Source organism: Erpetoichthys calabaricus, chromosome 2 (assembly GCF_900747795.2).
Source record: "Erpetoichthys calabaricus chromosome 2, fErpCal1.3, whole genome shotgun sequence".
NCBI lineage: Eukaryota > Metazoa > Chordata > Cladistia > Polypteriformes > Polypteridae > Erpetoichthys > Erpetoichthys calabaricus.
This window is the reverse complement of record NC_041395.2, coordinates 273020022-273033189: the sequence shown is the minus strand read 5'-3', so window position 1 is coordinate 273033189 and position 13168 is coordinate 273020022. Positions and strand designations below refer to the sequence as shown.

The 13168-nt window shown below is 35.0% G+C and overlaps 1 protein-coding gene across 3 annotated transcripts in view; it reads right to left on the bottom strand.

Annotated features, from left to right (window-relative positions):
* Positions 1 to 13168, bottom strand: part of dlg5a (discs, large homolog 5a (Drosophila)) — a 240053-nt gene that overhangs the window by 107889 nt on the left and 118996 nt on the right. For all 3 annotated transcript variants that reach the window (XM_051923726.1, XM_051923727.1, XM_028795545.2), the window contains exons 4-8: positions 6767 to 6910; positions 5528 to 5711; positions 3983 to 4242; positions 2867 to 3179; positions 1041 to 1271 (exon numbers count right to left, since the gene is read on the bottom strand). In XM_051923726.1, coding sequence (XP_051779686.1) covers positions 1041 to 1271; positions 2867 to 3179; positions 3983 to 4242; positions 5528 to 5711; positions 6767 to 6910 — 1132 coding nt within the window. The remainder of the gene's footprint in view (positions 1 to 1040; positions 1272 to 2866; positions 3180 to 3982; positions 4243 to 5527; positions 5712 to 6766; positions 6911 to 13168) is intronic.

Here is a 13168-nt window from a genome sequence, read left to right as displayed (position 1 = left end):
ATGGATAAAAATGTGTGAAACCATCTACATGCTGATGGTTAACAAAAGTATTGCAGCAACTAAAATACACCAATTCAGGTGATAAGCTGCCACTTGATTTGGCACAGTTCATACTTTTAGACCTTAGGTACAGTGAAATCTAATCGAACTGAAAGCACTCATATACAGTAAGCCCTGATATATCTTAATCCATGCTGCTTTTTGTTTTAGATTGAAAGAAAAAACTTCAATACATTTTAGACTGGACTAGGTGTACCTTTTATAAAGGTAGAAGCTTGCAAAAAAAAAAAAAAAAAATCACATTCCTGGTAAAGACCAATGTATATACACCTTTGTGATGGTTTATTGCTGTAAACTACAGGAATAAATACATACTAATGTTGTAAGCTACAAAGTACAAAACAAAACATCAAAGGTTAATCCAACTGTTTTGAATGTTCTTTCACAAAGATGATGTTGTCCGACACTGTAAAACTCCAAGTACTACAAACTGACTCAGGTGGATTTTCTTTGTTATTAGGAGCACTGATTTAATGCTTCTCACCACCTAGTTATTCAAGGTTGAAGAAAATGGACAAAAGAAACTAGGGGACAACAGTCAATCTAGATAAACTAAGAAAATGACCATTAATAAAGGAGCGACTGTTGTATTAAGAGGGACTGATCATCACTGTAATATGTATTATATACACACACCTACATACATATAAATTCTACATTTAAAAACTACTGAATGCTCTGTGTGCAAAAAACAAAAACAACAAAAAAAAGTGTTATTTGACAGAAATATCCCTGTATTAGATTACACTGCAAGTGTTTTATTGCTATTCTGCATATATCAAACATCTGTGCAGATCTGGTAAAAATTCCAGGTGTCAAGCAAAGAATATATTTATGTTTCTGCTAGAGCAGTCTAAGAGAGTATGCTATCCCTTTATTAACTCCCACTCATGTGAAAAACACAACTTACCTCAAAAGAAAAAAAAAATATACACAGAGATAAAGAGCATAACGAATTAAAGCATAAAAATTCAACTAACCTGTCTCGCCTGATAATACTCCCTCAGCAACTGGTCTCTTTGGATAATGGCTTCTGTTCGTTCTTTTCTAGCAACATCCCGCTCCTCTTTCACAGTTTCAATGTCTTTGCATGCTTGATCAAGTTCTTTCTGGGCTTCAGCTTTATCTTTGACTTCATGGCAGTATTTTTCCAGTAATTCATTCCTTTCACAAACTGCTCGATCTCTCTCCACTAAAGCAGAATTGAGTTCCTATAAGCATAAATAGCATACTTTACACCAAAACCCTCACCAGGAAAAGCAGATGAGTTAACTATAGTTTACATAAAAAATGAAAATGGCAGCCCAAAAAGTTTTCCTTGAAAATTTGGCTCTACGTAGTTATCAAAGGAATCATAACTAAAACAAAAATGTTCAACAAGTAAATAAAAAGGGGAAAAGAGTGTGTAGTTGTTGCTTTGTACTCAAGGACAAATGAGAAAAACTACTGAGATTTCGCATAACAGGTTATGAATAAATATTATGAAATTCTGAGTTGTGCAAACTGAAACTGATGAATAGATTAAAACAGAAGAAAGCAATAAAAATCACATCAGTCGAAACCTGTGTTTTTTACTGGCTGTGGGACAACCTGAAAAGAGTTATGCCAACCTTTAATTAGGGTGTTGAGGTGAGTGGCAAATATTTGTTAATTCATAAATCTGAAAGAACATTGTCATTGTTTTATGTATTTCATCTAACAGTGCATAACGACTTTCACAATGATATACCAGATGGCACAGATATTTTATGGTGCTTGGCTCCCAGTTTCATTTCAGAGTGGAATGCTTTTCTTATTGAGTGTGCATATTCTCATTGTGTTCATTACGATTTCTCCCCAGGAAATTTAAAAAACATTTATGCTTTTGTCAATTATCATTTTCAATTTGCCTCAGTTGATGATGTATTTTGTGCATGTATTGTGCTGGAAGTGTCCATTTCTACATAAGCACTGGCCTCATACAATACAGAAGAAAAAAAAACTAGCAATAACAAAAGATGGTTGAATGCACTTATCAACTTATGAGTGTAAATCTTTGGAGACTTAACATTAAATACTTCATCAACAGGCAAAGTCAATTTGTTTAAGTTAAAGGATGAGTTTTACTGTGAAACAGCTATGGACAATCTCTCTTCCATACGTATGTTCTGCATTTCTCCATCTTATAAGATGTATCAGATGTACCAGAGTCTGATGTCATTCTTGAAAGAATGTTTCAAACTTTACAGGTGCTATGAGTATTAAGGAGGATGAGCATAACTTCACCTTTGCCAACCTTGATGGAGGAACCTGTGCACCAATTATCAACTTAAAAGGGTGTGTTTATGTGCAGCAAAGAAGCCAATGGCAAAATGTCTACTCATTCCTTTATAATTCTGTGTCAGCACTAGTGCTCAGAAACTGAAAGAAAATAGTTGGTATACATCACTCAGGCCTAACTAAATCCTTACTAGTTTGCACAAAGAGCAAAGAGTGGGGTGGATGACATCATCTGTGAACTTCTGCAACTGCAACTATTAGTACTTGGAAGGGTGAAAAATCCACATGCTTACTACATAATGACATCTTATCTGCTTTTAATACAATCCAGTTCTAACCTTAGTTGAGAAGCTAGCTGATAATTTCTGTTTGGTTTCTAACTTAGTTGGCTAAATTCTGAATTTATTAACTAAGAGAAAATGGAGAGTGAATGCTGATACCTGATTTTTCTGATAGCTCTTTATTGCATCCACTGAATTACTTTAAGGCTACTGAAAAATTTAATATTTTAATGTTTAAGGTGAATTATTCAAAGTCAAAGACATACCTGTCGCAGAGCTTCCATTTCCTCACTGGCTACTTTTCTTTCACAAGATGTGTTTTTTAACTTGGCTTCAGCCTCCTCTATCTCTGTTTGTAATCTGTCCACTTCTTTAATGACCTGGTCTCTTTCACTCATAATAAGACGGTATTCACTGAACACTGAATCACGTTCTTCTTTGTATTTCTCACAGTCCTTCACTGCTTTAAGCTGAAGGGTTTTGTACCGTGTTACCTCTGACTGCAAACGTTCCATTTCCCTTTGAAGTTCCTTATTTTGGGCTGTGGTTTTATTTAATTCCTGTTGTATAGAATCAAACCTAAAAATGTAAAGAAATTAAAAAGGGTCACTCCATTTAAATCAACCGATTTTTCAGAAATCTCATGCACATTGGTCTCAAAAAATTCTGAAAAAATACCAGGAGACACCCTCTAAAACTATTTTGATGTAAGATCAATACTTTCCAAGATACAGCCAATTTTGTGAATGGAGAATGGTGTCAAATTTGACACAGCTTTATTTTTTCATCAATTTCACAAGACCATATGTCAAGAATTAAACCACCTAGCAGGCTCAAATTATGTATACTGGTAGCTTTACAGATAGTACGTAACAAAATCTAAATGTTTGGTCCAGATGACAGCACTTGGTAAGAGCAGACCTTCAAAAATGGAAAAAAATATTTTGCATCTCTGGCTTAGCCATGTTTAGGCTTTCAGAAAACATACTTCTAATTGCATCCGAGTTTGACCAGCAGACCTCTCAAATGTGAAAAAATCATTTGGGTGTAATTTTCAGACCAGCTTAATGCACTGTGGGAATGTCCAGACATTTTTAAAATTATTTTTCCTGTATCCCACATGGTTCCTTCTTTCTCAAAAAGAACAAGTCTTACTTTTTCTTATGTGAATCCTGCATTTTTAATTTCCATTCTAAACATGGGTTAAATTCACCATTTGTCAGTAATGATAATCAGTAAGTCAAAAGAATTAAGAGTCATGTAAAGAAGTATATGAGTCTACTTTGTTCTCCCTTTACATTTATAAAATTTCTGTCTAATTAAAAGAAAAAAATTCTCATATAATCCTACTTAATTTTTCATCCACACTAAATCAATCATACCTCCTTAAAGATGTGGAATACTGCTGTTGGTAGTGTATTGCTGTGTCTCTCTGCTTCATTAACATGTCGATCTGGCCCTGAAGTCTTCTATTTTCGTCTTCAACCTGCTCCAATCGGCTCAAGTCTGTGTTGTGGTTAGCTATCTTTTCATTGTAGCGTTTTCGTAGTGCATCATAATCCTTTTTTAAACTCTCCAGTTTATCCATGGCAGTGTCATACAGCTTGTTCAGTATTTCTGACGAGCCATTTTCCCTCATTACCTAAGTAAATATGCCGAAAATAGAAATGAATTTAACTTAGTGATGCATAATGACTTGCTATTGTCAATAAGAATCAGTCACAAATATACTTACCATTATATTTTCAGTGAAGCTGTAATATATGTATAATCATATTAAATTACATTGCATGACAATACTTAGAATTATGAACAAACAGTATCATACTTTAGATATTTTTGTTTTGTAGAGGGGACTACACAAAATAGGTTTATTAGGACTGACAGACATTTTAATATGTCAGACTGGATAATGACTGAAACTCACATAATATACACTGACAAAGGCACTCAATACTTGTTTTCTTCACAGTCATTTGACCCCAGTGCTCATTGCTGTTATATTATGGAATCATAGGTTACATATCTGTTTTAACCTATTTCTAGTTCCGCATTTTTCAGTTAAAATGAGTGCTTTGCTGTGTGCTATTTTAATTAATTCATTACTATCTAGTCAGCAGACCTAAAGTTTACCATATTAGTGGGACGAAATTCCATTCACACTCGCCAACATCTATGTGTAAACAATGAAATTTGATTTCAGTAGCTGCATAATATGCTTATATGGAAGCTGTTCAGGTCAGGGCATTAGTGATGTAAAATAAGCTCAGAAAATTACTGGAGCACTGGGTTAACACCTGTAAAGAATGATGGCCCATGTGCCTATGATGGTGTTAATGCAGCTCTGTTTACAGATACAAGTAACAGGGCAGAATAAAAGTGCAAAGGAAAAACGTGTATTATTTAAAAATATTATTATAGGTTATCAATCTCATTGAGCCAATTGGGTACATAGAAAAAAACAATGCAGACATAAGGAGCTTGAGCAGACTTACAGGCATATGATTCAAACCTAGGATACAGTATCTGTGAGCAGGAGGCATTTTTAAACATGTGCAGAATAAATAAACCTTTTATCAAACTGTACAATAATAATATCAATAAAAAAGATGATTAAACTGATAGTGGTATGTTTTCATGCTATTAAAAGTACCTGTTCATCTTTTATTTCAATTCAGCATGGAAATGGCTTTTTCATTATATGCAAAAAACAAAACAACTCTGGATGGTGTGCCAGTTCACTGCAAAGCACACTTACACATACAGGGCCAATTAATGCAAGAAACAGATCTTTGTGACAGAGTAAACAGTGTGGAAAACATACAAACTCCATATACTGACTGGGACAATCTCCTTACGCTGTAAGCAGCACAGCACAGATACAAAAAAAAAAAAAAGTTACAGATATTACTTTTGAAATGTTCTACCTGCTGTTGCTGGACACGCATATCAGAGATCTCCTTCTGGTCTTCTTCATGAATTCTCTTTAGTTCTTCACAGGTCTGCTTTAGGTGATTGTGCTCTCTAACTAACTGAGAGCTCTCCCTCTTTAATGAGTCCATCTCCTCCTTAAGTGTAGACTGATCACTCAAGAGGCGGCTATGTAATGTACTGTTGACAAAAGATTTATTCGTTAATTTGTAATGTATATGTATAAAAAAAATGTATAATATGCATTATATGGATGGAAACTATAATTGAAAGTGATTGCTTTTAAGCATGTAGTTACTAATCTCTACTTGGTACATTTATTAAAAATATATCATTCTAATTAATATTAAATGATGCATCTCCTAAAGTGACTTTAATATTTTTTTTTGTAGGGTACAGAAAGAATATACATTTATATTTAACATTTATGCTATTTTCACTTTTCTACTGAATCTTATTCAGATTTTAAACATTGTCATTATTTTCATAATTTTTTCCACCTTTTCAGACACATTGTACAGTATGTGTGGATGTGACCTTCAATCTTTGACTGAAAAAAAAAGTGGCATCTTATACCTGCAGCATGTAGTTTATGTTTAATAGGTTTATACCCAGCCCTTGTTTCAGAGGTTGCCACAAAAAGTTTAAAATATATATATCCCATTTCCCAAAAAGAATCTCTGCCTTTTCCTACGTTGAATAACATTTTATTTTTACCAAAATTTATAACATTTAATGCTGAAAGCCCTAAGACAACATTTACCAGTATGTTCTTTCACCTTCTGACCTTTCTGTAATAACAATGCCAAGAACTTTAGCAAGGAATTTCACAAGATTACAAGATTTAAAAACTCTTGGAGGTTTCTGATTAAGTAATTTCAAAGAGTTTTACATTAATTTTTTAAGGCTACCAACACTTGCATCACTAGCATTCATTACCTGTTACAACTATTTAATACAAGATTGGATTAAAACCTAATTTATGTATTCATTGCATTCTTAAATTTTAATTATTTCACTCCAATTTATATTCTCAGTTTTCTGTAACATACATTTATACCGCACTCACCTTGTACTTCAATTGATGTTTTCCTAATTTTAAGAAAAGCAAGTGACCGCGACCACGATGAAAAAGAAAGTACACCATGCAAACCAATACAAAACCTAAAGTTAGTCCAGTTAAGTGAATTAAATGAATGGAAACTTTTTAAAAAAGCAGTAACGTTACTACTTACTGATAAAAATCTGCCTCTTTGACAGCTTCCTCACATCGCTTTAGTGTCTTAGTGTGCTGGTTCTGTAGAGACTGCAAGTCAGCCATGGCTTTCATGCACTGCGTTTTGAGTCTTTCATAGTCATGACTTGGCTTGGAACTAGGCCTGTCAAAGAAATTAATAGAAGTACATATTTAAATAAAACTGTTCAGGTTCATGCATGTTAGGTCCACAATAGGACAAAAATTCAGAAAATGGATCTTTAATAAAACAGCAACAGAACAGTTGGAAATGTGACCTAGAAAATGTTGTCAGCATTATTGCAATATTATATAATTCTGAACTCAAGACAGTGAAGTACAAAAATTATTTAGCTTTCTTATTAATGACAGACATAAAGATAAGCACTGAGAGACCTGTTTTAATAAATTCAAATGACAAAAATTTCAGGTTGCAAAAAGATACATTTTGTCTTACATGTCTGTCCTGAATATTTCTACAAGATGAACATGTAACAATGTAATAATTTTTTTCCCCCAAATAAACACATTCACTTTATGTGTGTAGCTATATGCAAAAAGGCACATGAAAAATATTGTGATCTTCAGCATCAGAACCTTGTGTGAAATCACACATTTGTAAATTTATACTTTTTTCAAATCTTTCATTTCATATAATCAGTGATATATGTAACTAAGGTAACTTTGTATCTTAAACATTAAAGTCAGCTTTTCTATCTGTATGAGACCATTTTAAATTTGTTAAATCTAAACTTTTTTTTTTTTTTTTTTTTTTTTTTTTTATAGAGGAATCAAAATTCTAAACTTTAAACAATTACACATAAAGTCTGCACAAGGCAGTAAAGAAATGGGAAACCTGTGAAAAAGGGTTGCCCAATCCTTTAATCCAATAATGGTTCTCAATAATATTATTCAAACCTCACCAAGAACAGGAATACCAGAATCTATTTTTTAAGCTAGTAAGCACCTGGTGACAAATGTACCCTGTCACACATGTGCGCATGGGAAACAGCTGAAGGGCCTAAACACTAGTAATTCTATGCCAGGCCAGGGGGCAGCGGAGTGTACTGACTATCTCTCTCAGTCCTTTGCAGACTTTTGCCGGGAAATCCCGCCTGTTGTCGGCCCTAAGGATGACGTCACCTCCGGGCACGAGGACGCCACTCCCAGTTCCTGCACCGATGACGTCATTTCTCTTCCAGGCCTTTAAAACTGCCATCTTGCCTCAGTACACGCAGTTCTGTTCTGGACTCCGACCTAAGCACATCATGCTACTAAAAAAGCAATTTTGCAGCCGAGAAAATATTATACGGGTAGCTGCCCCAACTCTTTATGATGTCTCCGACTCATTCTTGTTACGGGTAGCTGCCCCAACTCTTTATGATGTCTCCGACTCATTCTTGTTACAACCCTCAATCAGACTCTTACCAAATGAATTTGCCATGTGTGCTCACAAGGCAAAAGATGAAAGTAAAGTCTGATGGTACTTAGGTGACAGTGGTCCACATATAGAACATCTTTCAGTGGAAACTTTCACTTACAATGTGTACTCTAATTTCAATGGCATGAAAATAATAAAAAAAAATCATTTCAGAATTTGTTCAGCAATGTGTTTAGTAATGACAACTCATGTCTGCAGCTCTGCAATAAAAGAGTTGTCACAAACTACTTATGTGCCGGCTACTGACTGGAATCTGACCCTTTTTTTATTGGGCTGGAAAAACATGCAATTTGCAGTTAGCTTATTACTGTCTACTGCTCAGGCACCCACAGTTTAAAGATGTTGGTATGTGCCATTAAAAATGGAACATTTACTGTTTATTATCTAAAAGAACATTTGAAAAAGCAACATTTTCTTGCAAAGTGCTCTTCATGAAAATAATACAAATATATAATTAAATTTGCCAAAAAAGTACATAGTAACAAGTCCTGTTAACAGCTTTAGGATTTAGCTTAAAAGTTACGCTTGCAATTTTTCAAGTCAAACTAACTTTTTCACAATCATGGTGCACATTAATTTGTCATGGAAAAATGTTTTCTAAAGTTAAGCATTTTCTATAAATTAAAAAAATGTGCAGTTCCTGTGTTTACAGTTTAAAATGGCGTCCAAAGGGCACAAAACCAAACATGGAACAAAAGCCTAAAACTTACAGAATATGTACACTTCAAGGCAACTAAAGTTTTGATTTCAGAAAAAAAGCCTTAAGCACTTCTGAGGTATGTTAATAACAATGAAAAGACATTGGAAGTTACATTTTATCACAGAAGCTTGGCACCATTTGTCCTGTGAAAGTATTGTGTATGATCTGTCCCTTTCTTTGCTCAAAGGAGACTGTCATGGGTGGAGTTTTCATGTACATAAAGAAGTAAAAGAGCAAAAAAGGAGACATGTGGCAAGGGGAACATTGCCTTTCAAGCAAAATATGTTGTAAATTGAAAATGTAAATCCAGAATGTGAAAATAAAACGATGTTGTAGTTTCCACTGACCCCCTTATGGTAATCTCATTAATTTGCATTTTGTCTAAAGCCTCTCTGTAGCTTTAGGTAACATTCTCTTAAATCCTGCCTCTCTCTCTCTCATTTTTAATCTGTTGAAGCTCCTAATACCTTTCTAGCCCATACAGATACAGTATGTACTCTGATCTAGTGGAACTTGAAGGATGTGGTGAATTTGGGTGACAGAAAAATGTGACTGAAGCAGGCAAGGGTCTTATACAAGGGTACAGGAGAAGTCTAATACATTACTCAGAAACAAATACCAAAAATGGTAGTGAATGGAACATAGCAACATACTGATCTGTATTCCTTAGTTTATCTTAAAATATTTTCTTTGAGAATCTTTTCATCCGACGGCATTTTTCCTTCAGTTTACTTTGACAAAGTGGTTCTGAAAGACAAATGTGTGGGATCATTTCCTGAATGCCTGTGTTTTAACATTGTGCACCACTGTAAGTATAAGCATGTCATTGCAGATGAAGAAACAAACTGTTAAAAAAGACCCACTTGAAAGTACAAGAGAAAAACAGTTTTTACTGTTTGTCTGGCACAAAATCAGTAATACCAGCAAAAAACTTAACATGTTATAAAATTTGATTTTCTGTACTTCTCCAAAGGCACACAAGGCAAATATCAACATGTTTACCAACAAAATATTCTTATTTTTACCTGTACCATGTGAAAGTTTGTGCTTTACCTTACTTATCCAAAAAAAAAAAAAAAACAATTTAACAAAAAAATGCCAAAGAAAAACAGGATCGAGAAGGCTTCACAGTTATACAAATCTAAATGTTTCTATCTGTGCATTACTTTATTCTCATAACATGGGACACTCCAACATATTTTTTTGTTATGAACTTTTATTGTTGTGAATTTTTTTCTGAACATTATAATTTTTTTCTGGGATTGATTCATTCTTTGGTTTTTGAAAAGTGCTGAATTCAGTATCGCTTTCATTTTGTACTTTTATTTTTATTTGGTTTCCTCTGGGTACTCCGATTTCCTCCCACAGTCCAAAGACATGCAGGTCAGATGCACTGGCGATTCTAAATTGTCCCTAGTGTGTGCCTGGTATGTGGGCCCTGCCCAGGGTTTATTTCCTGCCTTGCGCCCTGTGTTGGCTGGGATTGGCTCCAGCAGACCCCCGTGACCCTGTAGTTAGGATATAGCGAGTTGGATAATGGATGGATGGATTTTTATTTGGGATTAGTTTATATATTTGTTATGTTCTAGAAAACCTAAAAGGCCATCTTGATTTTTAAAGTGATCACCACAATATTTAGCTAAAACTGCTATGACGCAGGTACACACTGCTAAGGGGCATGACCCTAAGTCGTATCACGTGATGCCATCTGCACGATGCTACTTAAAGCTCATTTCACATTACAAGACATTTCCAGTGATTTTCCGTTGTACAATTCATTTACATAATGTTCGCAAGTTGAAGGAGGTGAGGACATACCCAGTGACTCACCCCATCCAAAAAAACAAACAGGTTTGGGGCAGGTTCTTTGTGCATGAGAACTGACAACCAAACGAATTCTTACTTATAAGTACAATTCATATAATGCAGTTATGAGGAATAAAGAACATAGGTATTTTGGTTCTCGAAAACAGAAAAGGGGTTCATCTTTCTGATGTGTTATGTTTTATATATTACAGGAGAAAAGATACAAAGGGTCTGAGATTGAGGATAAATCTGTGTACCTGCAAAACACTGTGTACAGAAACAAGCTAAATCAGGCAGCAGAATATCATCTGTCAGAAAAGGGGGTGAGATTGCAATACTTTTACAAATGTGAAACTGTGCTGGAATGTCATCACAGAGTAGTGCCACATTCCCAGTAATTTCTAGTCACATAATCGGTTATTGTTTCGGAAATGAAATCAACAACTGCAATGGTGAAGTCCGACTTTGCTTATAAATATAGGTTACAGAATGTGACAACAACTTAAGTCTGTGCTGTGTCTCTCTCCTTGCCAACATATCTGTTACTTTCCACTTAGTTTGAATTTCAGTTAGTTAGGAACTTGCTTTGTTTATCTGACAACAAACTTTGGTTACATATTTAGCAGTGGCATTTTGATTCTTTAAAAGTATTTTTGGGTTTGATCACAGGGAGTCTTCTGGTATGCGTTTCATTCTTCATCTCCAGGTCCTATTCTTAACTAACCCTATTGGCTTGCCAGTTTTTATCTGGGCAGAGAGCATAGTGTTACTATGTGCTTCTAAATTAATGAACAAATGAAAACATGCATGTGGATAGTATAAATAATAATATAAATAATAATAAATAATAATATAAATTATTAATTTGTAGCTGGTGAAATATTTGCACTGTAAATCATTATATGCTAAATGTCCACATTTAATAATAAGTTCTCCACAATCTTCACATACTTCACTTTCAAGATTAAAAAAAAAAAAAAAAACAAAGCTTGAGGGGCAACTGAATTTGTTTGTTATTTCAAAAGGTCAGCATATGTTTTTCCTATTTTTACCGGCTTATGTTCTCTCATCCTTATTCGTCTCCAATTCACTCAGTTGCCTTCTGTGTCTGAAGTGGCAGCAGTGCAGATAAGGGAATGTTTTATTGTTGAAATGCTTTAGGGGACACCTTTCCTTAAAAAAATACTCCTCCCACATGTGCAGGTTCTTTTAAATGTGAACTCACAATATAATGACTAGTTCTGTTTTGATCTGACATTATATCACAGAAGGTATACAACACACACTTAATTCCAAACAATGGTATAGTGTAACAATTCTATATGGCCCACACTTTACTCTATAACGTGGTACTGTAACAATTTTATTAGAACATCCTCATCACCTGCTGTTCTAAATAATGCACTTAGTCCTAGGCAGTGCAGTAAATTAAAATGCAAGGAAGAGAAGCAGGCTGTTAACATAGTTGAAATTGTTATAGTTTTGAACATATTAAAAATGTAATATGCCAGACAGAAAATGAATCAAGATTTGGCAATTCACACTGACTGGTATCAGATGTTCAGTCTCCAAGACAGCTTGTTGTTTCATTGCTCTTTAGCGTAAAAGTCTTCTAAGCTGCAAATGAACCTCAATCATGATGGTGGTGGTGGTGGGCCAGCATTTTTACTGACCTTATATGGCTATACTTAGGCATGTTCCTGTCAGCACAAATGAAATTTTGCCTCTTAACCAGGGCTCATAAAAACTATGTTTCCTGTCTTCAAAGTGACTTCCATCTTTTGGACCTCATAAAACTAAATTTCCAAAATCCATCCAATTTCATCATTCACAGCCCATATAAAATTAGAAGTAGTGAAGCATACTTTTGCAGCCCCAGCACATGCATGGATTGTCAGAAAGCTGTTTACTTCCTTTGAGCAACCAGCTTAAATCATTCACAAAAGACACTGCACACAGACAATTACCACATATATCAAACTAGGGGGCTCCGCCCCCTGCTCGCTTCGCTCGCCAACCCCTATGTATGGGTGGTTACCTACCAGGTAACGCTTGTAGTTGGTCAGCAAGTCGGCTAACATCCGCCACGGTGCCCTCTTTCAGTTGCAAGAAGCAGATCATAGAAACCTACATGGCCCTGTGTGAAAAAGTAATTGCCCCCTGAACCTAATAACTGGTTGGGCCACCCTTAGCAGCAATAACTGCAATCAAGCGTTTGCGATAACTTGCAATGAGTCTATTACAGCGCTCTGGAGGAATTTTGGCCCACTCATCTTTGCAAAATTGTTGTAATTCAGCTTTATTTGAGGGTTTTCTAGCATGAACCGCCTTTTTAAGGTCATGCCATAGCATCTCAATTGGATTCAGGTCAGGACTTTGACTAGGCCACTCCAAAGTCTTCATTTTGTTTTTCTTCAGCCATTCAGAGGTGGATTTGCTGGTGTGTTTTGGGTCAT